The 27,327-nt window shown below is 45.0% G+C and overlaps 1 protein-coding gene across 2 annotated transcripts in view; it reads left to right on the forward strand.

Moving 5' to 3' along the window:
* LOC142258147 (cathepsin K-like) overlaps positions 1-25,343 on the forward strand; it is a 32,358-nt gene extending 7,015 nt beyond the window's left edge. The window contains exons 2-8 of one of the 2 annotated variants that reach the window (XM_075330625.1): positions 2,712-2,838; positions 4,546-4,668; positions 4,888-5,043; positions 9,290-9,508; positions 21,521-21,686; positions 21,941-22,046; positions 23,380-25,343. In XM_075330625.1, the coding sequence (XP_075186740.1) occupies positions 2,712-2,838; positions 4,546-4,668; positions 4,888-5,043; positions 9,290-9,508; positions 21,521-21,686; positions 21,941-22,046; positions 23,380-23,479 (997 nt within the window). In that variant the 3' untranslated portion in view covers positions 23,480-25,343. Of the gene's footprint in view, positions 1-2,711; positions 2,839-3,125; positions 3,312-4,545; positions 4,669-4,887; positions 5,044-9,289; positions 9,509-21,520; positions 21,687-21,940; positions 22,047-23,379 lie in introns of those variants that run through there. The other variant, XM_075330626.1, reaches the window with a different exon arrangement.
* Positions 25,344-27,327: the final 1,984 nt, after the last annotated feature.

Genomic DNA, 27,327 nt, shown 5'->3' on the forward strand with positions numbered 1-27,327 from the left:
TGCGGTTGGTACTAAATCCCATATTTAAGTCACTGGTAAAAACCATCTGCAGCCAACGAGAAGCTGTAACATATAGTTGGGATTTTAACTATCACTGATCAATAGTATTTATGGGATATTAGGCAAAGGGATGAAAAGCTTATTCCAAAATGTCATAAATGTCTGATTTTGATCTCCATCACCATATGATGCAAAAATTATAGACCTTATAGTGTCTAATAGCAGTGTCCTCGGGTGTAAAGACCAAGTTAGGATGTTACAAGCCTTGGGTGTGAAGTTATGTGAGTGGCTGTTGGGTACCGCAATGGGCACGGAAAAAATGCCATGTTGGTGAACAGGGATAGGTAATTGAGGAGCATGTTTTATACATCCTTCACCACTCTTGTCGTTCTGTTTAAGATAAGTAGCCATATTTGCCAGCGGTAATTTGTGCCATACTGATTGACACCCAACTTAAAAAAAAAATAAAATAATTGACCATAAATGACAAAACGGCTGATGAGAAACTGACCCCTTTTTCAGGTTGTCATGTGTTTGTGCAGGTTATACCAGGAGAGTCGAGTATCTCAGTCCTGTTCCTCATTTTAGCTCCTTACTAGGGATTTGGGGAGGGTTTTGGTTTTTTGGGCTGAACTCTTTTAAATGTAACCATCTGTGGAAAACCTACTGAAGGATCCTCGTGACTCGAGTCTGATTCATAAAGATTCCCTGTTAATGTTCTCACTTCTTTCTATAATTGAAACTGTAGAGCAAAGGTCTCTGCAGAACTATAAACGTTTCCTCCTGGGGTTTGAGGTGCCATCGATCATAGACACATTTGGTTTCACTGTGCCGGCCAAGAAAGGGTCACGGGAGATTAACCATAGCTGAGAAGGTAAGGTGCAGCTCACTCCCTTTTAGACTATGTTCAAATCTGAAGTTTTCAAGGAGAATCTTCTTCAAGAAATGCTCTTTTTCAGGACTGTGTGCACACAGAGTTTTTGGAGCAGAAAGTGAGTGGAAACTGGCTAGGCGCACTTGGTGTCCTTCACATAAGGCAAAACCACCAGGTAGGGAAAGTTTTTTCAGGAAAACCCCAGTGAGTTTTCTACTGAAGAGACACCACTGGCAGTTTTGTCGTCTTCTTCTCGAAGGCTCCACCACCAGCATCTTTTACCTTCCATTGTCATTGAGCTAATACAGTATGTGGCTTCAGAGCGGAACCCCACTAAAGAATGAACATGTGCACCACAACGTAGTTTTTTACATTGCTGTGTATCCAGTCCATTTTTTGCATTGTTTTTTGGGTGCTTTTTCAGGCAAATTCCGCCTGAAATAGACATTACGTACAGATAGCCACTGGGTGTTAGAAACTTTCCAAATCTTCCTCTAAATCTCAAAACTCCTCAGAATCTTGGTGTTTCTGATCCCGAAAACTTAGCAGAAAGAGTCCGTATGCACATAACCTTAGAAACTTATGGAAGAGTTTTTAACAATGCATTTTTTTGGGTGGGGGTTCTTTTGAGTGGGAAAAATTGGGGGGGGGGGAATCATACTGAGTTTTTAAGGAGTTATTTTTTGCAAAGGATCTTCCTGGAAAACTCTTCCAATTAACTTCTTTGGGAATTAACTTTTATATGAGTAGTTTTGTTCTTCTTCCTGAAGAGGTTTTGAAAAATGACTGGTGGAAAAAGAAAACGCGCAGGTCACAGCTTTGAAGAGGTTTCCTTCTGGATTTGTTTTAATCTTGTTCCAGTCCAATCAATAGACTGCTGTAGCTAAAAAAAACTCTTCCAAAAATCTAAAGTGACTATATATACACAGAGATTTTTAGGAGTTTTTGGAGCAGAAAAAGTTCTCCAAATCCTTCTAAAAAGTCAAAACTCCTCCAAAACTTAGCGTTTCCCCCAATTTCTGCTTCAAAAACTCAGCAAAAAGACTCAGGCAGTAAAAGAAACTCTTCCATAAAACTTCCCCAAAAATTAAGTTTCCTGAAATGTTTTTGAGGAGTTTGATGCAGATTTCGTCAAAATTGGCTTTAATGAAGTGATATGCATGTTTTATTTTACACCAGGCATTTTTTAACAACCTTTTAAGGCAATAAGCAAAGCATTTAAAATACACCTTATGTGAACAGCAGTGAGAATTTCCCATTAAAGATTAATTGGAAGGGTCCTCGAAGAGTTCTCAAGATAGGTAGTTATCTTAATGGAGGAGGAATGGGGCTTAGAAGACTTGGGAATAGCTTCATACTAGATGGAGACATAGTATGGAACTGCACTTAATATTCTGAAGCGGATCTACCACCAGATTTCACAATGCATGCAATATCTAATAGATCTCGCAGACTTGATGAGGCAGGTGTAATTACTTTGAAAATCCTTATCAGAATGGTTGAAGAATTAATTTAGGAAACGTTAACTACTTCTCCATCCACTTAATATGATGGACATCTCGTCAGTGCTCCCCCTCCCTGCTGGGATCTCTCACTGATCAGTACAAGCTGCAGCTGTCAGTCAGAGTAGGAGGATGGAGATTCAATAAATTGGACTCATCGTCCCTCTCACTCTATAGCCTGGCCCATGAAATCTCTTATGTCAGGATTATACAAAGTAAAATCCTTCAATTTTTCAAAACAAAATTCATCAGAATTATGATAAATCAAGATAGTATTATATTAAATATCTCCAAATGTGCCCACCCCCGAGGATCTAATTCTTGTCTTTCTGCAGTACAATGATCCTCCACCTCGTGCTCTTGGTCCTTCCACTGGTGAGCGCTGGCCAGTACTCAGATGACGCGCTGGACTCTGAATGGGAGCAATGGAAAAAAACGTATCAGAAGCAATACAATGGAAAGGTAATTGTCATGGCTCGGTTTGTAGACCTATTCTTGCGTGCTCGGTTCCTCTGTCTTCTGGGCTATGACCGTTTTCTTCCCTGTCTAAACACTGATGGTTCCTATTCTCTTTGTTTCTCCCTTCTTGCTTTCCTTCTCTCCAGGTGTTTTTAACTTCAACATTGTGGTTTACTCCATCACATTCTGAATTCACCGGTCACTGCCCTCTTGCTGGCTATACTTCTAGGTGGATTTGTTCTAGGAGATCCAGGCCTTCAGCTTATGGGTTTATCTTCTGGTAACCACCACTTAAGTGCCTGCTGAAGATTCTGTTCGTTTTCCTTCCCATCACCTTTTCCTTTCACGGAAGATTTTTCGTTTTCTCACTCTGGGTTTTTGTATCTTCCTGCTCATCTTCCTTTTCCCTTGAAGGCAGTGTGTGGTGCCCTTCCCTATGGTCCTTCAGGAGGTACTTCTCTATGGTCCTTCAGGAGGTATGAGAAACCCCTCAAAGGCCTTTTAAGGAGTCAAGTATGAGATGCTGGTGTTAGTTGTGCGGCTAGTGTGTTAGTGGTCTGCACAGGGACCAGTTGGGTGTGGTAGCATCTTCTCCCTGTAGAAGGTCTTTACCCTTTTACCATTACCCATGTGTGAGTGTGTAAATGTTCATAACAGTAAAGGGCACTTAACACGCTGCGATATCGCTAGCGAGCGTACCCGCCCCTGTCGGTTGTGCGTCACGGGCAAATCGCTGCCCGTGGCGCACAACATTCCTTACACCAGTCACACGGACTGACCTCTGCGATGTCGCTGTGGCCGGTGATCCGCCTCCTTTCTAAGGGGCGATTCGTGCAGCGTCACAGCGACGTCACACGGCAGCTTTCCAATAGAAGCGGAGGGGCGGAGATGAGCGGGCAGAATATCCCGCCCACCTCCTTCCTTTTTCATTGCCGTGGACGCAGGTAAGGAGATGTTCCTCGCTCCTGCGGTGTCACACACAGCCATGTGTGATGCAGCAGGAACGACGAACAACCAGCGGCATGCCCCACCAGCGATATTATGAAAAGGAGCGACGTGTTACCGATCAACGGTTTTTTGACTTTTTTGCGATCGTTGATCGCCGCTCCTTGCTGTCACACGCTACGATGTCGCTAATGACGCCAGATGTGTGTCACAAACACCGTGACCCCGACGATATATCGTTAGCGATGTCGCAGCGTGTAAAGCCCCCTTAACAACCCGAAAGCTATGGCTTAAAGTACATAACGCCCCTGATGACTTAGGGATGAGGTGCTCTTTAGGGGTTGGCAAACTAGTCCATTTCCTTAGGCACTTGGAAGTGACAGGACCACAGGAGCAATGTTATAAAGTGAATTAAGTGGGAACTACATGGCAGTATTATTTATGATTGTTCAAACAGGATTGTTTGGATACTGTTTGTAGTTAGCGTTCTATATGGTAGCATTATGTGTGCTCTTCAAGGAAGTAGTATTAGGAAAATTCATTATTTGGGCATGATATTACAGCAGTATTATCTTGGCAGTATATGGCAGTATTATGCAACATTGGTTGCCACCCAGGGTCACGTATATAAAAGAAGCCATTTTATAGAGACCCTTGAGGATGAGACACAGCTCAGGTTAAGACCACTCAAATCAAGGGTTATTACATTTGGTACATTTGGAGAAGGCCATTTTTTTCTTAACCAGATCCATTTATCGTTAACAGTCTGATGAGGTGATGAGGCGCTTAATCTGGGAGAAGAACTACAAATACATCACCAACCACAACATGGAGTATTCTCAAGGTCTACACACCTACACGTTGGGCATGAACCAGTTTGGAGACATGGTAAGTTGCCACCATGATTTCAGATCTGTGGTCAAAAGGCTGCAGGCATCGAATAGATCTACACTTGATGGTATGGATCCACGGGTCTGGTGTCCACCATGAAATTGAGGCAGCAGAAAATCAGAAATGGTTTCTTGTATTCATTTTCGACTAAAAACAAGCTACTGTGGCCTGGAAATAACATTTCTATTATTAATTTAAGCTTTAATTTCCTTTAAGACTAGTGAAGAAGTTGTAGGAACAATGACCGGTCTTAAAGTCCCCCCTCGAAATAGAGCCAGGAACATCACCACTGATGACGACGAGGTGAGGGGCGTTCTCCCGGACTCCATCGACTATAGAAAAAAAGGTTACGTCACCCCAGTCAGGAACCAGGTAAGACAACGGAGCCCCTTTAAGAAAAAAATTGCCACATTTATATTAAAGGGGTTACGGTATTTCGGGACTATCAATATACAGTTTCGACTGTTGATCAGATGATCAAAGAGGCCCTTACGTTTCACATCCCCTTCATTGTTTAACAGGTACAGCGCCATAATAGAAATGTGGTGGTGTCTGGAATTGCAGATCAGATGGATAGGACTGAACTGCAGTACCGGAAATGACCATATCCAAAAGGGTGACACCATGGTTTTCACAATGTTGTAGTACAAAAATTCAAAAGTTCATGTCCCATATAAGCACTTTAAAAATGTATGAAAAAAATAATAATTGTACCATTTTCCCCATTAAAAAATAATTAAAAACAATAGGCATACCAGAATATGCTGCCTATGTGAAAGTCCGATTTATGAACACATAAAATGATTGCTAGGATAAATGCCAAAAAGAAAAATAGTGGAATTGTATTTTTTTAGGTACCCCTAAAAATGTAAATAAAAAGCGGTCAAATCACTCGAAAAGCATTGGTGAAAAAAATCTCCCAAAATGTATGTTTCTTAGAAAATGGCGATAGAAACCAGTTTTTTTTTGGGGGGGGAATTTACAGCCCCATTTTTTTTTTAACTGCTAAAAAGTTTAGTTTCACTATGATTTTAGTGACCTGGTGGATATTTTATTTTTCCAATCATCATTTTTTTTTGTGTTTTCAAGGTAAAGCACAAAAAAAGAAGATGCGGCTTCAATGGCAATGATAAGAAGAAGAGGAGAATAAAAAAAATAAAGCCGCTTCAAAGAAAATTCACGGAATAACATATATTTAAGAGAAAACTTAATGTGGCTCTTTCTCCAGGTCAAAAGTGGACAGTTTTTGGTTTGATTTTATTCCTACATCTCCCCTGAGTATTCCAGTTTTTATTTTGAAATCCGCCATGCGGTTCCTTTAATATGAGCCTTTATATTTGGTGCTCATTTAATTGTCTTCATAAGGACACGCCCCTGAGGATCCTATGAGACACACCCCTTCTATAAAGACCAAAGATCAATGCCCTGACATTTCTCTTGAACCTTATATTGGATTTTTTTATAAAAAGGATATAAAAAGGAATAGAAAAAAGCAAAAACTGACAACTTGTGACAGATCTTCTTTAAAAGATAATTTTAGATAAGTATCAGAGAGTATAGGATGGCCCTGCCTTTGCGCTTCCGTATTAGGTGCAAAAAGCTTTGAAAATGTTACCCCGCAGCACAAATGTTATGGTTACAGCCGCAATCCTCCCCTCGTTTCCTTCAGCTCTTCAGTCAGGTGAATGTAAAAAAAAAAGTATCATAATTTCTGTAAGTTCCTGCTTGGACGAATGACTTAAAATAAATTCTTTCCACTTTGCTTAAAAACCCAAGGTTTTGCCCCCTTTTTGTCTCTCTGCTTCCATTTAATTACCGTATGTTAAAGTAGAACCTTAAAGAAAACCTGTCACCAAGTCACAAGTGACCAGATTTTGCACTTCATCTGTTTCTATAAAAAATTTATTTTTTTTTGTCTTGATAAAACCTGCCATACGAGACATAGGACCAAGTGGTTTGCCATGAAATAGTGACAGGTGGGACCAGATGGCATGGGTCCATCAGAGATAATGGCAAGTGGGACCAGGTGATATGTGTCCATCAGAGATAGTAATAGGTGGGATCAAGTGGCATGTGTCCATCAGAGATAGTGACCTGTGGGAGCAGATGGCTTCTTCCTATCATAGCTAATAGGAGATGGGACTAGGTGACATCTATCCATCAGAGATAATGGCAGGTGGAATCAGATGGCATCTGCCCATCAGAGATAATGGCTGGTGGTACTAGGTAGCATCTGCACATCAGAGATAACGGCAGATGGGACCTGATGGTTTTGTCCATCAGAGATGATGGCAGGTAGGATTGAGTGGCATCTGCCCATCAGTGATAATGAGAGTTTGGACTAGGTGGCGTCAGCCCATCAGAGATAATAGATGGGTGTTACACCTCGTGGCTCTCCTGTGGCAAGGAATGAGACAGTCTCCTTGCCTGCCACGAGCGCTCCTGCTCCGCAGCGCCGAAGGTCTGCCAGACTGCGCAGAGTGCAGGAGAAACCTCCTCAGAAAGGCAGCACAAGGGTGACACCTAGTGGTACTCCTGTTGCAAGAAATGAGGCGGTCTCCCATTCCTTGCCTGCCACAGCTCCTCCTGCTCAGCAGCCTCGAAGGTCTGTGAGGTTGCGCAATGTGCAGAGATTTGCTGCTCAGGGAAGCAGTGAGACTCCCGTTATCTCTACACATTGTGAGACCGAGGATCCCGCCTCTATTTCCCAGAGGCAGGAGGGTGAGCATGTGCTATGCTTGGTGGATCCTGATTCGCCCACTGACGTCACACGGCTTGATGACAAGGCTGGTGACGTGGTGAATCCTGACTGGCCAGGCTGGGACGTCGTGTTTCCTGATTGGGTCAAGTCCGTCATCTCCGCCTCGCGCCCGCCCTTGGCTGGAGCTACACCTCCTTAAAAGCTCCTCCTGCCATCATGGCGGCGCGCAACCGTCCTTCTATGTTTGGATGTCTGGCAGCGTGCTGCCACGCCACTGCTCAGGCATTATCTTCTTCTGTGGGCTTGGCCCTTGCTGCTTAGGCAGCACCTGGTTTGCAGGCCGTGTCCCTGCCTTGCTGCTCCGGCAGTAGCTCCTTCTACAGGCCGTGTTCCTGTCCCAGGTGAGCTCCTCGAGTCTCCACTGGACTCACCTGGTTATTGAAAGCACACGTGCGTGGGCACCTCTGTGCTACCCTCGTGCCATATTCTCGTGACTTCCACTGGCACAAGTGCGTGGGCACCTCTGTGCTTCCCCGTGCAACAGGTACACCGAGCCGTGTGATCCCTGCCATACATCCCACACGGGTTAGGGCAGACCGGTGTACATAGATCGTCTGTGACATTCCAGGCGATCGCTAGCAGCAACCCGCTCACTCTTCACCCACCATAGCAGCGGTCCCTTACACCGCACAGTGGACCTTGACCGGCGGAAGCTGTCCATTCCCCATCTTGGCACGCTTCCCCGGGTCCCCCTCGTAACAGATGGGTCCGGGTGGAATCTGTCCATCAGAGACAATAGGAGATGGGACCCATCAACGCTAACAGCAGATGGGACCAACTTGCATCTGCCCATCAGCGCTAACAGCAGATGGGACCAGGTGTCCTCTCTCCATCAGACATAATCACAGATGGGACAAGGTGGAGTCTGTCCATCAGTGATAATGGCAGGTGGGACCAGATGGCATCTGCCCATCAAAGATACTTGTAATGGCTGGTGGTACTAGATGGCGTCTGCCCATCAGAGATAATGACAGGTGAGATCAAGTGGCTTTTGTCCATCAGAGATAATAACGTTGTGACTAAGTGGTATCTGCCCTCTAGAGATAGTGACAAGTGGGACCAAATGGCTTTTTTCTATTAGAGATGATGACAGGTTGTACCAAGTGGCATCCGTGATAATGGGAGGTGGGACCAGGTGGCTTTTGTCCATCAGAGAAAATGACGTTTAGAGCAGTTGGCGTCTACCCATCAGAGATAATGGCAGGTGGAACCAGGTGATATCTGTCCATCAGAGATAATGGCAGATAGGTCCAGGTGGCTTCATTCCATCTAAAATTGCCATTACTTTAGCTATATTGGTCACTGCTGCCCTCCTACCGGGCAGTGGCCCACCATATGAAGGCGAAACCCTCGGTGCCATTATCTTGGAGAACGATTTCACCCCACTAGAAATTTTTTTTCATGCTTTCAGTACATTATGAGTACCACCAGTTATTTTACCACAAAGTACAACTCATCCAACAAAAAAAAAAAAGAAGCCCTCATGGGTGTGAGAAGGATACATAACAGACATGACAGAAGGAAAAGCAAAAATGAAAATTCGCCCAGTTGGGATTGGTTCATTTATATATTTAGAGCAGTCAGACTGTGGAATACACTACCACAAGAGGTAGTAATGGCAGATACTATAACTGCTTTTATATCAGGGCTGGAGGATTTCCTCACTATACAACATTGTTGGTTATAAATTGCTTAGTGACCAAATGTAGAACTAGTGGAGGAAGGTTGAACTAGATGGACCGAGATCTTTTTTCAACCTAAGTAACTATGTAACTATTTATTTTATTATCTATTGGGTAGTATATATGAGTATTATCATTTATCAGATTTTACACTACTTTATTCCTCCCATTTCAGGGCTCCTGTGGGTCATGTTGGGCTTTCAGCTCAGTCGGAGCCTTAGAGGGACAACTGAAAAAATCGACGAAAAAACTGGTTGTCCTCAGCCCCCAAAACCTTGTAGATTGTGTCACGAAGAATGATGGCTGTGGAGGAGGATACATGACCAACGCTTTCGAGTACGTGCGAGATAATAAAGGCATCGACTCGGAGGCGGCCTACCCGTATGCTGGGGTGGTAAGTACAGCTGACGGACACGCGAGTTATTCATCATTGTGAATTACAATTCTCACAGCCGGTATCACTCAGCTGTATGAAACAACTGAGACCTGACAAATCTGCATACTTAAAGGGTATGTCAACCTTTTCAGTATAATTTACCTATAAAGATTGAGTGTACATATGTGACGCCCTGGCCTATCAGGTCGTCACAGGGAATTGTGCAATCTGCTTTTCCTTGGTTATGGGTCCCCAACTAACTGTGTTGCCAGCAGCAGTCAATCAAAGTCCTAGGTGCACTCTGCACCACACCCACCAGACACACCAGTGGACGGCCTGAGTGGAATAGGGCCGCCCACTTGGGGGGTTGGTTAAGGGGAGGTTAGGAGTGTCAGGAGCAGAGCAGTTGAAGTTAGGGAGTTGAAGGAGAAGGTTGTAGTCAGGAGCCGGGCTCCTTGGAAGTACTAGGTGACAGACGGTGGTCTGGACCTAGTAGGAGCTGGACTTCAGGTTGCCGGGGATCGTGGCAAGGGGCACGGAACTGTCGAGGAGGACAGCCAGCGGCCTTACACCATCACCGGACTGGGACCAGGGCATGACTGGGTACGTGGACCTTAGGTCAGGGAGCAGCTTCAGGCAACCTGACAATTGACCCGATGAGAACGGAGCCTTCAAGATCCATTCTCCACCCGCTCCAAAATCAGGGTACTAGCGCAACGAGGGGGGTAGGACTTTCCACATATATGGTCCAGAAAATCCCAAGCGTGAACCCTGAGAGCAAGCTCCCACAGTTAGCCATAGTGGGGAGCGGGACCCGGCAAGTTCCATTCTACCGGGACCAACAGAGAAGTAACTTAGTGCCAGGAGGCAGGCCATTACCGAGTCCCGGGGCATTCCCCTTACCCGTGGAGGGTCCTAACATCTGGCTGCCTCATTCCATCGCCTCCCGGTACTCCCAACTGCAGCGGTGGTACTCCTGAATTACCACAAACCACGGGTGGCGTCACGAACTCTAACACATCCCCTGTAAATAACCCCCTTCGTTTGAGGAGCCGCACGACCCCCGGGTCCGGAGTCCCCTGAAGCCACCGCGGATCCGGATTAGAGCAGCTCGGCTGCTGACGCGGGGCGGCACACATACATTACATTACTGATCCTATATTGATCCTGAGTTACCTCCTGTATTATACTCCAGAGCTGCACTCACTATTCTGCTGGTTCAGTCACTGTGTACATAAATGGAAGAGATTAAGTAATAGCTGCAATATTGCATATGGATAGAGATGGAGTTATTTTTGGACGATATTAGTCATATCTTTACAATTCTTTACCAGCACTATACATTTTCTTTTCTGTTCTCCTATGTGACTTCTCAAATCCTCCTACTCATCAGCATTTTCACTTCTCCTGTATTTTTGGTATTTTTTTTGGGGGGGTGGGGCGGTGGAGGTTCATTATGTCATGTATTCTGCTCGATTTCCCTCAGTTATGAATTGCTTGTTGTGATAAATTTTACTCTTGTGATTGGGAATCTTGAGATCTTCCTCTTCCTCTTGATTCTGGGATGTGGCTCTAGGTATATGTACCGCCCCATTCTCGGCAGCCGAGCTGCTCGAATCCGGCCCTTCTGTGGGTGGCTCGAGGGTCTCCGGAACCGGTGGCCTCACGGTCACTTCAAATGAAAAGGGGGAGAGATGGGATGGTGGATGTAGGACGTATATGTATGGGCTGAGCCGTACGGAGTTCGTGACGCCACCCACGGTGTGTGGTGATATTGGACACCACTGCTGCAGTTTCGGGGCACCCGGGGGAGTTGTTGTGCAGCAAGTTGTTAACTCCTCCGTGGGCAGGGATGGTGGCCCCAGGACCCGTTGGGGGTTGGGCGGTGCAGGGAGATGGGCGACCGCAGGGTGCTGATGTACTCACTATTAGTAAACACACGAGTCTCTGGTAAACCAAGGTGATGGTGGTCGGTGCCAGCAGCGGCTGCAGTCTGGTCCCCCACCCAGCTGGTGGTCTCTGTCTTTCTTCTTCACCTGTTTAGAATGGTGGACTGCCTGTGCTTGCAACTTCAGGAGTCCGCTCCCGGCTTGTTGTCGCCTAAGGAGCCCTTTGCCCGCAGATGCTGGCCCGTGGGATCTCTGAGCCGTGGCGGTGGCCTTTTATCCCCCTCGGTGGGCTGTTGCCTTCAGTCGGGACTTTGGGTGGGACAGGACCACTAGTCCTGGCCGCAATCAGTTAATTAACTAGTTCCAGTAGCTTCTGGGGCCTTATTTGTGACTACATTACTTACAGCAAGATGGAATTGCAGCTGTATATTGCTCAGGCCAAAAGACTACTACTACTCCAGCAGGATACAGCTAAACCCCCACTAGGTGGAGGCAACACAGGTGCAGGTGGAGCCATTCACACTCACTTCCAAATATGGAGGAGGTGATGGCTGGATGGTAAAACTGCACACTGGTGGCTTGCATAGAGCACTGTTCACACTAGCAGACGCACAGTCACAACCCCGCAGCCTATTAGGTGACGCCCATACTATTAGATCAGGCGGGCTGCCAAGCCGTACCCCCACTGCGCGCTACGTAGGGACAGAAACTCTGATAGCAAGGCCTAACAAAAAGGGGGGGCCTGGCTGTATCCTGTACAAAAAAAGTTTTTGAGGTTTTTTGTTAGCGTTATGGCCATAAGACGTAAGCCTACAACCCTCGTCACGGGAACCTCATGCTTGTAGGTCCCTACACTATATATAATATAAAAAAGCAAAAAAGCTGCAATTCCATCTTGCTGTAAGTAATGATATTTTCTTTTTTGCTTTTTTATATTATATATAGTGTAGGGACCTACAAGCATGAGGTTCCCGTGACGAGGGTTGTAGGCTTACGTCTTATGGCCATAACGCTAACAAAAAACCTCAAAAACTTTTTTTGTACAGGATACAGCCAGGCCCCCCCTTTTTGTTAGGCCTTGCTATCAGAGTTTCTGTCCCTACGTAGCGCGCAGTGGGGGTACGGCTTGGCAGCCCGCCTGATCTAATAGTATGGGCGTCACCTAATAGGCTGCGGGGTTGTGACTGTGCGTCTGCTAGTGTGAACAGTGCTCTATGCAAGCCACCAGTGTGCAGTTTTACCATCCAGCCATCACCTCCTCCATATTTGGAAGTGAGTGTGAATGGCTCCACCTGCACCTGTGTTGCCTCCACCTAGTGGGGGTTTAGCTGTATCCTGCTGGAGTAGTAGTAGTCTTTTGGCCTGAGCAATATACAGCTGCAATTCCATCTTGCTGTAAGTAATGCCTTATTTGTGACTACCTGGCCCGGCCAGGGCGTCACATATCCTCCATAGAGTGCTGAAATATTACAACCATATAGCAATCTTTTTGCTGCCCAGTGTATAAAGTGCTGCAATAGCAGTACTCTACAATTCACTACTGGAGCAGCATGTCCATCTTGAACTGTTCTCCCACCTCTCTTCATGCTCCTGTGGCACCCCTGAGGCTCCAGTCACCACAGAGGTACTGCACCTCAGCCAGGGGTGTGGTATCCCATTCCCGGGTATGGAGGAGGTTACAGGTCCTTGCACTACACACACAGACACGCACTCTTTATTTAGCGACACTCCATCAGGCCATGGTTAGGGCAAGTTGCACCTTTAGGGAAAGCACAGCCCAGAAGCCATCTTGGAGGTGGGGTTTAGTTAGTGGGAGCAGACTGTAGAATGTTAGTCAGTCAGGAAGTGGACGCTGAGGAGAAAGGTCCTGGAGTCTGGACCTGGAGCAGCTCGTCCCAGGATCAGGAAAGAACTAGTCTTAGAGCCACGGGAAGGGAGCCATCCACCCATGGGCTCACATCCAGAGCCGGTATACTGATGTGGAGGGACTTGGCCGCAATGGAGATCCGGTCCCTAGACTAGTGGAGAACAACCAGGCTCAGCTAGTAAACCGGAGGCTGAGGATACTTCTAGTACCGAAGCCACCACCGCACATATAGTACAGACCAAAGGTTTGGACACACCTTCTCATTCAAAGAGTTTTCTTTATTTTCATGACTCTGAAAATTGTAGATTTACATTGAAGGCATCAAAACTATGAATTAACACATGTGGAATGAAATACTTAACAAAAAAGTGTGAAACAACTGAAAATATGTCTTATATTCTAGGTTCCTCACAGTAGCCACCTTTTGCTTTGATTACTGCTTTGCACACTCTTGGCATTCTCTTGATGAGCTTCAAGAGGTAGTCACCGGAAATGGTTTTCACTTCACAGGTGTGCCCTGTCAGGTTTTATAAGTGGGATTTTTTACCTTCTAAATGGGGTTGGGACCATCAGTTGTGTTGTACAGAAGTCTCGTGGATACACAGCTGAATAGACTGTTAGAATTTGTATTATGGCAAGAAAAAAGCAGCTAAGTAAAGAAAAACGAGTGGCCATCATTACTTTAAGAAATTAAGGTCAGTCAGTCCGAAAAATTGGGTAAACTTTGACAGTGTCCCCAAGTGTGGCAAAAACCATCAAACGCTACAAAGAAACTGGCTCACATGAGGACCGCCCCAGGAAAGGAAGACCAAGAGTCAACTCTGCTGCGGAGGATAAGTTTATCCGAGTCACTAGCCTCAGAAATCGCAGGTGAACAGCAGCTCAGATTAGAGACCAGGTCAATGCCACACAGAGTTCTAGCAGCAGACACATCTCTAGAACAACTATTAAGAGGAGACTTTGTGCAGCAGCCTTCATGGTAAAATAGCTGCTAGGAAACCACTGCTAAGGACAGGGAACAAGCAGAAGAGACTTGTTTGGGCTAAAGAACACAAGGAATGGACATTAGACCAGTGGAAATCTATGCTTTGGTCTGATGAGTCCAAATTTAAGATCTTTGGATCCAATCAGTCTTTGTGCGACGCAGAAAAGGTGAACGAATGGACTCTACATGCCTGGTTCCCACCGTGAAGCATGGAGGAGGAGGTGTGATGGTGTGGGGGGCTACACCAGATGACCTGGTCTCCACAGTCACCAGACCTGAACTCAATCGAGATGGTTTGGGGTGAGCTGGACCGCAGAGTGAAGGCAAAAGGGTCAACAAGTGCTAAGCATCTCTGGGAACACCTTCAAGACTGTTGGAAGACCATTTACAGAGACTACTTCTTGAAGCTCATCAAGACAATGCAAAGAGTGTGCAAAACAGTAATCAAAGCAAAAGGTGGCTACTTTGAAGAACCTAGAATATAAGACATATTTTCTGTTGTTTCACACTTTTTTGTTAAGTATTTCATTCCACATGTGTTAATTCATAGTTTTGATGCCTTCAATGTGAATCTACAATTTTCAGAGTCATGAAAATAAAGAAAACTCTTTGAATGAGAAGGTGTGTCCAAACTTTTGGTCTGTACTGTAATTCGTCGAAAAGGTGACCACAAAGGGCCATGGGCCAGAGTAACCAAGACGCCCAACAGGGTCCGCGAACACTGGCTCAGGGCACTGTGTGCATAGGTGGGAGAGGCCAGCGCAGGAAGACGACCAGAAAAGGAACATAGAAAGGTGCACCGGGTTGTGCCTCCGATCTATACAGGGATCGGCTGGGACCCATCCCAGAGGGATTCAGCACTCCGAGGGCAGCATCTGACTAGTCGTGGTAACCTGGAACTGTCAACTGTGAGTAAAGAACTTGTGACTGCATTCCTGTGTTGCCCAGTTATTCACCGTGCCTCCGGCCCTGCACCCCGCCATTACAACTCTACCCCCTATCCCTGCCCTGGAGCTAAGCTCTACGCGTGGAGAGCTCAACCACCACTGCTGCATCACCAACGACCCCAGGGGAACTTCAAGGCAGCGGCGTCCACTACCTGGCCGCATACCACAGGTGGCGTCACAAAATCAAATTCCCTTGTAAATAATATCCCCCATTTACGACGACACCGCCGGGGTCACAGAGCCGTGCCGTGCCGCTGTGACATCATCCCGAGAGAACTGGCCCGGTAACAAGTGCCCTCACGGCCCCGGTGGGCGTGTCACTCCCTCTTTGACCAGTTACAATCTGGCTTCCAACCACATCCATCATTCCACTGAAACTGACCTAACTAAAGTCTCCAATGACCTACTAACTGCCAAAGCCAAGCAACACTACCCTTTCCTCCACCTCCTGGACCTGTCCTCTGCCATCGTCCCAGTGGACCATTCCCTACTAGTACAGATTATCTCGTCTCTGGGCATCACAGGTTAGGCGCTATCTTGGATCTCCCCATACCTAACAGACCGGACTTTCGGTGTCTCCCATTCTCACACCACTTCCTCATCTCGCCCCCATCTGTCGGTGTCCCCCAAGGTTCAGTTCTTGGACCCCTGCTGTTCTACATCTACACCTTCGGCCTGGGACAGCTCATAGAGTCCTACGGCTTTCAGTATCATGTCTATGCTGATGATACGCAGATCTACCTCTCTGGACCTGACATCTCTTCCTTACTAACCAGAATCCCTCAATGTCTGTCCGCTATTTCATCTTTTTTCTCTGCTCAATTTCTAAAACTTAACATGGACCAAACAGAATTCATTATCTTTCCTCTTCCTCTCTCAAACCCCCAACTGACCAATGTCAATCAAAGTCAATGGCTGCTCACTCTCCCCAGTCTCACGTGCTCGCTGCCTGGGAGTAACTCTAGACTCTATTCTCTCCTGAAGTCATACATCTAAACCCTCTTCACCTCCTGCCACCTCCAACTCAAAAAATATTTCCTGGATTCATACATTTCTTTCCCATGAAGCTGCAGAAACCCTAGTGCATGCCCGTATAATGTCCCGCCTAGACTATTGCAACCTCATGCTCTGTGGCCTCCTTTCAAACACTGTTGCATCCCTACAAACTATTCTAAACTATGCTGCCTGACTAATCCACCTGTCTCTCCACTACTCCCCGACCTCTCCTCTCTGCCAATCCCTTCACTGGCTTCCCGTTGCTCAACTACTCCAGTTCAAGACTCTAACCATGACATACAAAGCCACCCACAACCTGTCTCCTCCCTACATCTGTAACCTACTCTCCCGGTACTTACCTGCATGTAACCACCATTCCTCACAAGATCTCCTTCTTTACTCCCCTCGCATCTCCTATTCCCACAACCGCAACCAAGATTTCTCGCGTGCCTCCCCCATACTCTGGAACTCTATACCACAACAAATCAGACTCTGGCTTACCTTGACAAGCTTCAAGAAGAACCTGAAGACCCACCTCTTCCAACAAGCCTGCAACCTGCAGTAGCCCTCAGTCCGATATAGCACCACCCGACCATCTCTATCCTCACCTACTGTATCCTCAGCCATCCGTTATAGACTGTGAGCCCTTATGGGCAGGGATCTCTCTCCTCTTGTACTAGTCTGTGCCATGTATTGTTCATGATTATTGTAATTGTCCCTATTATGTGAACCCCTTTCACATGGAAAGCGTCATAGAATAAATGGCGCTATAATAATAATTCACAATTGACATATGTTCTAATGGAGCGATTAAGGCTGCTGCCCATCATCAGCTTCTGATAACCTGCCATGCTCATGGGACATAAAAAATGTAATGGAATGGCTGGGGAACAGAACGCTCAGAACGGAAGAGCAGCGTCGGTACAGTACATACTGTGGGTATGCTTTTTTTAATCTATTGTAGTCAGCATATAGAAGACATTGAATAGTGGTTGTCCATTAGTAGACACCCCTATAAAAACAGCTTAATATGGAGGTATATTATGTGACTGGTTCTTTCCCCATTCCATAGTCTGTTCTAGCGCCACTACCTTTACTCAGTCACATAATGCCACAGCTCTCTCTTCGGATCTCGGTGAGGTCCACTCTTACAACCATTGCTTCTCTGGCAGTCTCACTTAACTCCTGACACTCCAACTGGTCCCTCGCCCACCTGTCTCAGGGAGGTCCTCTCCTGAATTTCTGTCTCCTACCAGCCTTAGAATGTCTATCTCACTCTCCTCTTCAAGGCCACCGCCAATCAGTCATACTTTGATTCCAGTGGGACTAAAGCACCTCTCCATGGTGGGGGCACTGGTCTGCTTTTCCACACTGCAGATATGCTGCTATTCCTCCATACATGAGGGCACTGGGGACCATTACATGTCTACCTTTCTTCTCTTGTCAAGAAAATTCCTTTTCTTATTGCTCATTACTCACAGTTTTGAGTCAAGCACGCAGCTCTCAACAGTCTCACTGGGCCCTTGCCCACCACCTGTCTCAGGGTGGTCCTCTCTTGGGTATCTGTTTCCTATCAGCCTTAGACCACCTACCTGACTCTCCTCTTCGAGGCCACCACTGCCCGTCTTCTAGCTGTCAGACTTTGATACCAGGAAGTAGTCCTTTCTTTGGGACAAAACCGCCTCTTCATGGTGGTTAGTAAGCGAATATGTCTGGCTCACAGTTGCGCAAGTTAGGTGCCCAGAAAAAATGGGAGTCAATCAAAATAGTAATAATTCTGGCACACTGAAATAATTCATGACATATGAAACCTTTCTTTTGAATGCTGAATCAATTTATTAGTGCAAAAAGTTGAGGATAATTCATCCAACGTTTCGACCGTATCTTTTTGGTCGTTATCAAGGATCAAATTATCTAAGATCACAAGAAATATGTACAAGAAAATATAAAAAATGAAATTAGTACAGAATGTAACATAAATAATGCAAATATTACAAAACATGCATCATAAGTTTGATCATATACAGCACATAATAAACATGAGGACATGAAAAAAAGAAAATATCGTACATTGTACAAAAACCTATCTAGCTGAAAACATATATAATGGTAATGATACAAGTACAGCACGCACACCCACCTATATCAACAATGCGAAGATGTACGCTCAATGATAAATGGACATCGCCATTTGGTATAATGGGATCAAAAAAATTGCGATCCTACGTGTAAAATGGAAAGAAGTGTGTGATAAGTCATAAGGCAAAAAGTCATCCAGGAACAATGTTTTTCCATTACATAGCGTATTATTAAAAAAATATAATAAAATAATGAGTATGTCTATACCTCATGCACTTATCAGTTGATAATGAGAAAGGTGGCTGGGCCCTTATTGCAGGGCTGGAAGTAACATAGATTTAAAGTTGTTTCTAAATAAAGATCAATAATAGCATTATTGGGGCGTGCAAAAAAGTCTTACATAGTAAGGACTTTGTATAAGAGAGAGGCACACTACCTGGATTGTTGGGCAGAAACCATAACAAGAGACACTAGTGGGAGTAATGTGATTCCCACACTGAGTGATTCTTAGTTACCTCCTAAAATGAAGGGTACACGAGAGTAAGATCATACCTGAGAATATAACATCAGTATAAGACACATATATCAGGGGATGTAATGGATAAAATCTCCATACTACCTTATTGCAGCGTTTCTGGACAATAGTTATCGGGTACTATTATCGTGGAAAAAGAGAAAACATGTCCCTTTAAGATTCTATGAAAAACCATATGAAGGATATGAGATTTAAAGGCAGTGAACCAGGGGTAGGTGAGATGGAAGAGCACTAATAGAAACACATACCTGGAGAATGTGAATGGGAACTCAAATGCAAAAAATTGCTAGGTAGAGTATGGAGGAACGAATCTGGGAGGAAGCATAGGTAGAAATCAGTGGAAATCTAACAAGTGCCGGACAGCGTGGACCGTCAGATAACACATACCTTATGATGCTGGTGTAGGGTATAGGCCCCTGGATAGTGTGCGCCATGTCATGAAATGATAGCCTTATATAGTGTATGCTAATCGGCGCCCACCATCCCACTTCCTGGATGTGGAACGCAGTGTGCCGACCGTGGAGCGCACGCCGCGCATGCGCAACGCCGTCGCCAGCATCGCGCATGCGCAGGGAGCGGACCACCAGGCAGAGAGCAGAGGAGGAGGTGACATGACGTATAATCCTAAAGGGGCGTGTATGTAAACAATACGAGTGAGGGATAGCAGTGAACCGGCCTGTGGATTGCACGCAGCTCGCGCGCTGCGCCTGGCTATTTGCACAACGCACAAGCCGGGCACAGAGCACAGGTCAGGGTGTATGGCTGATAACAGTGTCATTGGAAAAAAACATTTACATTGCCTACAAAGTGCCAGGTGACGTTGTTACAAGGTGAAGGCAGACTGTTGCTGGTGCCAATAGGTGAGGGATCAGGTGGAGGGAGCCTAAAAATAAGAGGAACAAGTTAGAAACAAGATTTCTATGTAAACTAAAGACTATACCACTCCTTATACTGGTCCTTATACTGAGGTTTTACAAGAGAATACACAAGAGGTAAATGAACAAAAAACATGCATGACAAGACACCATTAGAGCAATGAAATATGAAGAAAGCGGGGTCACTAAACACCAAATGACATCCATATTAAGCAGCATAGTTAGAGAGACAACAAAATGAAGTACATCACAATCATATACACATATCATGTTCTCTATTCAAACCCTTGGGTTCCAATGTATTCAGGGTGAAAATCCAGTAAGATTCCCTCTCTTTAAGGACACGTATGCGATTACCACCTCTTCTAGCTGGAGGAACGTGTTCTATTACCTGGTACTTAAGTTGGGCAATGGTGTGACCATGTGTGATAAAATGATAAGGAATTGGTAAAAGGATTTGTTTGCACCGTATAGTAGATTTATGCTTACTGATGCGGTCTCGGATATGCTGGGTGGTTTGTCCAACATATCCGAGACCGCACGGGCATTTGATTAAGTAGACCACGAAAGAGGATTCACAGGTGAAGAACCCTCGTACGGAAAAAATGCGGCCAGACAGTGGATGAGTGAAAGTGCTCCCCTTAGTGAGATTATTACACTGCACACAGTGGTGACAGGGAAAGTTGCCTTTTCTGGGAGTGCCAAGGAAGGTTTGTCTCTGCATGATCTTATTGGAACCAATGTCGGGCCCTGACGAAGTTGTCACGGAGATTGCGGGGTCTCTTGTTGCAAAACAAAGGAGGTGAGCTAAATTCCCTTATCTCTGGATATAATGCCCTTGATCAGAGGAGAAAATGGATGATATGTGCTGACACACGTGATCCGTGGGGCCATCTTATTAGTAGTGGATTTCTGGGGAGACCTCCTGTCTGCAATGTTGGCTGGATATCCCCTCTGGTCTTCTAGCTGTCAGACTTTGATACCAGGAAGTAGTCCTTTGTTAGGGACAAAACCGCCTCTTCATGGTGGTTGGCACCAACTTTCTTTTCCGTACCGTCCTATACTGCTGTCATGCCGCTATCCCTCCATACCTGAGGGTATGGCTAGGACCATGACATGTCTACCTTTCTCTCTAGGATTACTCATCTCTTGGCAATAAAACTCCTTTTCCTACTGATCATCACTCACAGTTATGTGCCACATTGAGCCACACACTTCACTCCAGATGGTCTAACTTGTTAACAAACCTGCAGTGAGGTACCGGCACCAGTTTGCTATACGGCCACCTTGAACAATCTTGTCCACATTGGAGTCGAGGCAAATACCTGCCAATTGTTATCTGTAATGGTCACCTCCGGTCATTCTACATTAATCAAACCAGCCCTTGGTGGATCAAAATTGGAAACATTGTAGTGCCCTTGGATGAGCTGAACACTAAAAGGTCCCTCAAATAAGCACTGCATGGTTTGGTGTTGGTGCCACTCATGCCCACGATACCCAGCAAAAAAGGACATAAGAGCCATTTGTGTAGTACCCAATAGTGCTAAATTTGCTGAATTTTAGCAAACCATTATGGCAGAAGTCTGACTTGAAGCTCATGGGCTCCAAAGTCTCCAACAGGTCTACTGCTTCTCATTTGGGACAAAAGAGACCTGTAGTGCCCCCCTAGGGCACAATGTGAATGCAACCCTTGCACCCACTATGGTTATGCCCCTGAATCTCGGCAAATTCAGTATAAAGGGACAGATTTTACACAACGCCCTTCCAAACGTTGGATGTCCACGTTCTTTAGATGTTGGTATGGTTAATGGTCATGACAAGGATGTCAAATTTGGGATCTGTATTTTTGTATTGTAGGATCAGACCTGTAACTACACTACCGCCGGGAAAGCCGCCAAATGCAAATCTTACAAGGAAGTGCTGGAAGGAAGCGAGAAGGCGCTGAAGAAGGCGGTGGCCACCGTAGGACCTATATCAGTAGGCATCGATGCCACTCTCTCATCCTTCCAATTTTACAGTAAAGGTAAGACCCCCTTGATTAGTACCGATGTGCTGATCCCGCTAATAGGGAATCTTTAGAGAATTGCTCCCCGGGTTCTCCTGATGGAGGAAAAGCTGAGTCTTTAGCGCCACCTACTGATTCATAATCATATTTTTACATGTAAAATGTATGAGATAATTAATTATATAATTTATTTAAATAGTAATTATTAGGTAAATAATTTATTCTATATATTTTTTCACAATTTTTACATTATTTTCTCTGCTTATATCCAGGAGTATACTATGATGAAAGTTGTGATGCAGAAGATATAAACCACGCCGTCCTCGCAGTTGGGTATGGAGCGCAGAAGAAAGCCAAATATTGGATTGTAAAGAACAGGTACAGCACGCTGGCGGTAGCCCCCCTTACAGGAGCTGGAATCCTGTCATTTCACTCTGTAGTAGGCGCTTAAAGGGAGTATCAACAATTGAACAATATTTTTTTATTTATTAGTTTTCAATTTCTTAATATATGTTTAGAGTGATCCTATAGCTCTATTTTTCTGATACAAAGCTTCAAATCCTTTGACTTAAATTATGTATTCATCCTACCTGAAGTTGCCACTAGGGGGAGTTGAGTTCAAGTCATCTGGGTATTTGCAGTAAGCTCTAACTCTCCCTCTAGTGGCGGCTGCAGGAAGGCAGAATTTTGTCACTTAATGTAGCTCTTGTCCATTTAGAGTATTTGTCAGTCTATATAAAAAAATGGTTAAAGAGTCACTAAACTTTAAAATGATTAATTTTATTATATATTTTATTAACTTATATTTCTTCCTCTCCCCCTAAACTCTATAATGCAAAGCTGGTTCAATATCCAGTTGTAGCTCTTTTATAAGATCCTTTGAACTGCTGCTCACTAAAATCTGTACAATATATTGAAAGAGTCTGTGTGTGGAAGTTTTCCTCTCTTTCTTCACACAGAGTTTTGCACAAACTTCGCCGAATGTCATGATGGCAGCGGCCTCCGTTCAGATTGATTCTGACACTCCAATCAATGGTTTCTCTGGTTTTCCCTTTTCTGTCTATCTCTGTGGGTTTCATCACACTCCTGTCCTATAACTTCCTGGGGAGAGAGCGGGAAGCAGATCAGAACTGGTCAGGAGCATGACCAGGAAGGAGTCTTGGGCATCTCCACCATCAGCAGTATCTCTGAGATTAGGTATATCATAGGTCCCTCCTAGCTTGAGGGACAGATTAGGAGTCCTGGTTCCCCACTATCTTATAGTCATCATGACACTTTGCTCTTTTGGTACAATGGAAGGCATAAAGAGGGTCAGATAGGGAAAATCCCATTTATAAGATCCTTTGAACTGCTGCTCAGTAAGATCTGGACAATATATTGAAGTAGATTGTGGACAGGACTTTTCCTCTCTCAGTATATGAAAGAGCACAGAGAGGCTCTGATAGGGAAAGTCCAATACACTAGCTTTTTTAGTGTACAGATCTTGCTGAGCAACAGACGAAAGCAGCTTCAAAAGGAGCTTGAAATGGGCTTCAAAACAGTACTGCAGCATAGTGTTTTTCAGCGAAGAAGGCAAAATAAGGTAAGTATATTAAAAAATGTATTGAATAACCTTGTAAAATCTGATCAATCATATAAAAAACTTTACTCTTTAACTTTTAAAAAATTATTGATATTATGTATATTTTATGTTTGTTTGTTTTTTTTACAGTTGGGGTGAGACCTGGGGTGATAAAGGCTACATCTTAATGGCCAGAGATAGAAACAATGCCTGCGGCATTGCCAACCTTGCCAGCTACCCTCTCATGTGACCTGTTGTGGAAGCAGATGAAGCAGCTATTCGAGCCATGACCCATCTTACAACACTGTCAAGAGTTTACATATAGAAACTGATTGCATTAATCTTGTGAGACTATTGCGCACAAACACATCGCTTTTCCAATCTCGTCCAGAATTTGTTTTTTCTAATTTAGTTAAGTGAATGGTCAGCCCTGGGTGATAGGATGAGAACAGAAATTAAAGTATTCTGCTGAGATATTGTTCTAATCTTGTACGGTAGACCTGACTTGATGAGAAATTTGGAGAGCCTACAGGAACAACTCATTACCATGTATATAAGGACATCAGTAGTCACCACCAGCCTTCCTTGCCTTAAGTTTAGTCTTGACAGACTGGCCACTTTGAGGAACTGTTTTCTGAACCTTACTCAAGTTGACCCATACTCAAGTTGTCCACTATCGTTACTCATGGTCCAACATTTACCTGGAAAAAGAGGTACCACCAACCTTCCTTGCCTTCAGTTTAGTCTTCCCAGACCGGGCACATTATGGGAACCTTACTAGTTGTCCCTTATCATTGCTCATATGGTCCAACATTCACCTGGGAGGAATTACTACCCGTTTTCCTTGCCTAACTGGGCACATTGTGGTTCAGTTTTCTTGAACCCTACTCAAGTTTAGCCTTACCATTATTCATATGGTCCAACATTCACACAGGAAGACTTACCACTTCTTGCCTTAGGTTTAGTCTTGCCAGACTGGATATATTGTGGTACAGTTTTCTTGAACCCTACTCAAGTTATCCACTATCATTACTCGTGGTCCAACATTCACCCGGAAAAGAAATACCACCAGCCTTCCTTGCCTTCAGTTTAGTCTTTCCAGACCGGGCACATTATGGGAACCTTACTAGTTATTAAGGGACTGTTTTCTTTAACCTTGTTACGGTAGTTGTCCCTTATCGTTGCTCATAAGGTCCAACATTCACCTGGGAAGAATTACCACCAGTCTTTTATGCATTAGGTTTAGTTTTGCCCAACTGGGCACATTGTGGGACCGTTTTCTTGAACCCTACTCAAGTTGCACTTTAACCCTAGAACGCGCAAGCATAACAATCTACCATAGAAAACAAATGACCTAGCAGGCCTGCGAGGCCCCAGGTATGCGTTCTAGGGTTAATGATATCAATAAGCTCCAACGTTGACTGCCACCCAAAAAAGGTTCCTCAGAGATCAGTGGATACTCCAGCAATCATGGGTTAATCGTATTGATGGCATTTGAAGACTTTTGTTATGGTGGCATGTGACATGGTGGTTGGACATTCCAACTATCAAAAAGTTTTCCGATCAACTCTTGTTCTCAGAACCCTATATATATATTAAGGATTATATAGACCCACCAATAGTAAGTCTTAGTCCTTACTAACATGGCTTGAATATGGTCACATAGGTGGGTCCAAGGCTCTTGAGTACTTACGAGGAAAGAAAGTTAGTAGGAAATGGTCATGTCTCTGCTAAAACCAGTGATACAAACAGGCCGGGGCATGCGGGAGGGTTGTCCAACTGCCAGCAACAAAACAAATCTGCCATGCAAGAGACCAACCTCATAAGATAATGAAAGTTGGACCCCCTACATCTGAGGAAACATCTCCGCTCCTAAACAATAGATGTAGTATCAAACATTGAAAATCCAAATTTAGCTTCAGCCAGATGTGACCACTGAATGCCTGACATTATCACCTCAATAGATTGTTATATGTATCATAAGGCACGGCTAGAGTCTGGTACTCTCAGATTTGTATCCTCTTAGTGAAAATCTCAGACATTTTTTAAGCATTTTAAAATGTGATTTTGATTTTTTATTTTTTCACTTATTAATAAAAAAAATTGTAAAATAATTCCAGAATTACTGTGATTTATTTCATATTGTGACTAATTGCTATGTAAATCAGATCTGTGGATAAAATCAATTATTGGGTTTTAGAGGGGTTTCCATTTTTTTTTTTCAAAAATGTAAAAAAGTAGGGAATATTATAAAATAAAGGAATGACTATTACTCCCCCCCTTGAATGCTCTGCAAAATGTGAGCACCCTTATTCTCTATTTTTAGCTAGGGATTAAAGACAAGTCTAGCTTAAAGTGATGGGAGAGAAGGATCTTTTCAAGTGAAGAGGTTGGTCTGCTTTGAGTCCTAGTTTCTACAACCTAAGGGTTGGTCCGCTTTGAGTCCTGGTTTCTACAACCTAAAGGTTGGTCCGCTTTGAGTCCTAGTTTCTACAACTGAAGGGTTGGTCCCATTTGAGGCCTAGTTTCAACAATCTAAGGGTTGGTCCGCTTTGAGTCCTAGTTTCTACAACTGAAGGGTTGGTCCCATTTGAGGCCTAGTTTCAACAATCTAAGGGTTGGTCCGCTTTGAATCCTAGTTTCTACAACCTAAGTATTGGTCTCCTTTGAGGCTTAGTTTCTACAATCTAAAGGCCCCTTTACACACTGAGACTTTCTAGCGATCCCACCAGCGATCCCAACCTGGACGGGATCACTACAAAGTCTCTGGTGAGTCGCTGGTGAGCTGTCAAACAGGCAGACATGGCCAACAACGCAACAGCAATATGGACCTGCAGAAAGACCTAGCTGGTCATTGGGGACGTGTCAAAGCAGCTATTTGAAAGGGAAGTCGCTAACATAGTTGTTGTAACTGTGTCAAACACACCGATGCATGCTGCGCAGCGGGAAACAAAGGACCAAAAAATGGTCCTGAAAGATTTGTAGCGATAAGCGACCTCACAGCGGGGGCCAGGTCGCTGATGCGTTTCGCACACTGCAATGTCACTGGGGAGGTCGCTATTACGTCACAAAACCGGTGATGTTACAGCAATATCGCTAGCGATGTTGCAGTGTGTAAAGGGGCCTTAAGGGTTGGTCCGTTTTGAATCCTAGTTTCTACAACCTAAAGGTTGGTCTCCTTTAAGGCCTAGTTTCTACAATCTAAGGGTCGGTACGCTTTGAGTCCTAGTTTCTACCACATAAGGGTTGGACCGCTTTGAATGCTAGTTTCTGTGTTGCCCAGGGAAGGGGTTACTCTGTCCCGGGCAGTACTTATAATTGGGAATGTCACTTTGATGGTCGTTGCCCGGTCCCGTACCCTGGGCCCCTTTTGTAAGTGGGTATATTTACAGGGGAGATAAGAGTTTTGTCATGTGACGCCACCTGTGGATTGCGGTTAAGGATGGAGAACCGCCGCTGCTAAATGTGGGTACTCCCAGGGCTGTTGGTGATTGCAGTAATGGTGTTAGGCCCTCCACAGGTAGGTCTGTGCCTGGGAGATGTTGCAGGGTTATAATAGAGACCACACCAGGTTGTCTTTACCGGTCTCTACTCACTCTGAACTTTGGACCACTGGTTCAGGTCCATTGGAGTATCAGTGCCAATGTAGTGACCCAGGTTGCTCTGTCCCCAACACTCTCTGTTGGTTGGGTCCCCGTAGCATGGAGCATTTGCGGCCCGACTGTCCCTTTTGGGGTACAGTCTCCTTCTCCGTATGGCGGGCAGTGCGGACCATGCGGGGAGGTAAGTGTCTGAATCCCGATCCTAGTTTACTGCTGATACCCCCGGATATTTGGTTCGGTGAAGTCCGTGAAGGTGTCCTCACCGGGCAGGTATTTATCACACCGTTTGAAACTGACGTTTGACCTAGGGCCTTGTGCCCTGTGCGTGCTCCGGTCCCAGTGGTATCTCCGGTATCCATCCTGGCGACCTCTCTTCTGTGCCCCCGGGTCACCGTTACATGGACCCAAATCAGGCACGTCCGCACACCTCTTCTGTGTGCCACACTCTCTAAACTGACTACAGACTGACTACTGACCCCTCCCACCAGGCTGGCTA

The sequence above is a fragment of the Anomaloglossus baeobatrachus genome, chromosome 12 (genome assembly GCF_048569485.1).
Source record: "Anomaloglossus baeobatrachus isolate aAnoBae1 chromosome 12, aAnoBae1.hap1, whole genome shotgun sequence".
NCBI classification, from domain to species: domain Eukaryota; kingdom Metazoa; phylum Chordata; class Amphibia; order Anura; family Aromobatidae; genus Anomaloglossus; species Anomaloglossus baeobatrachus.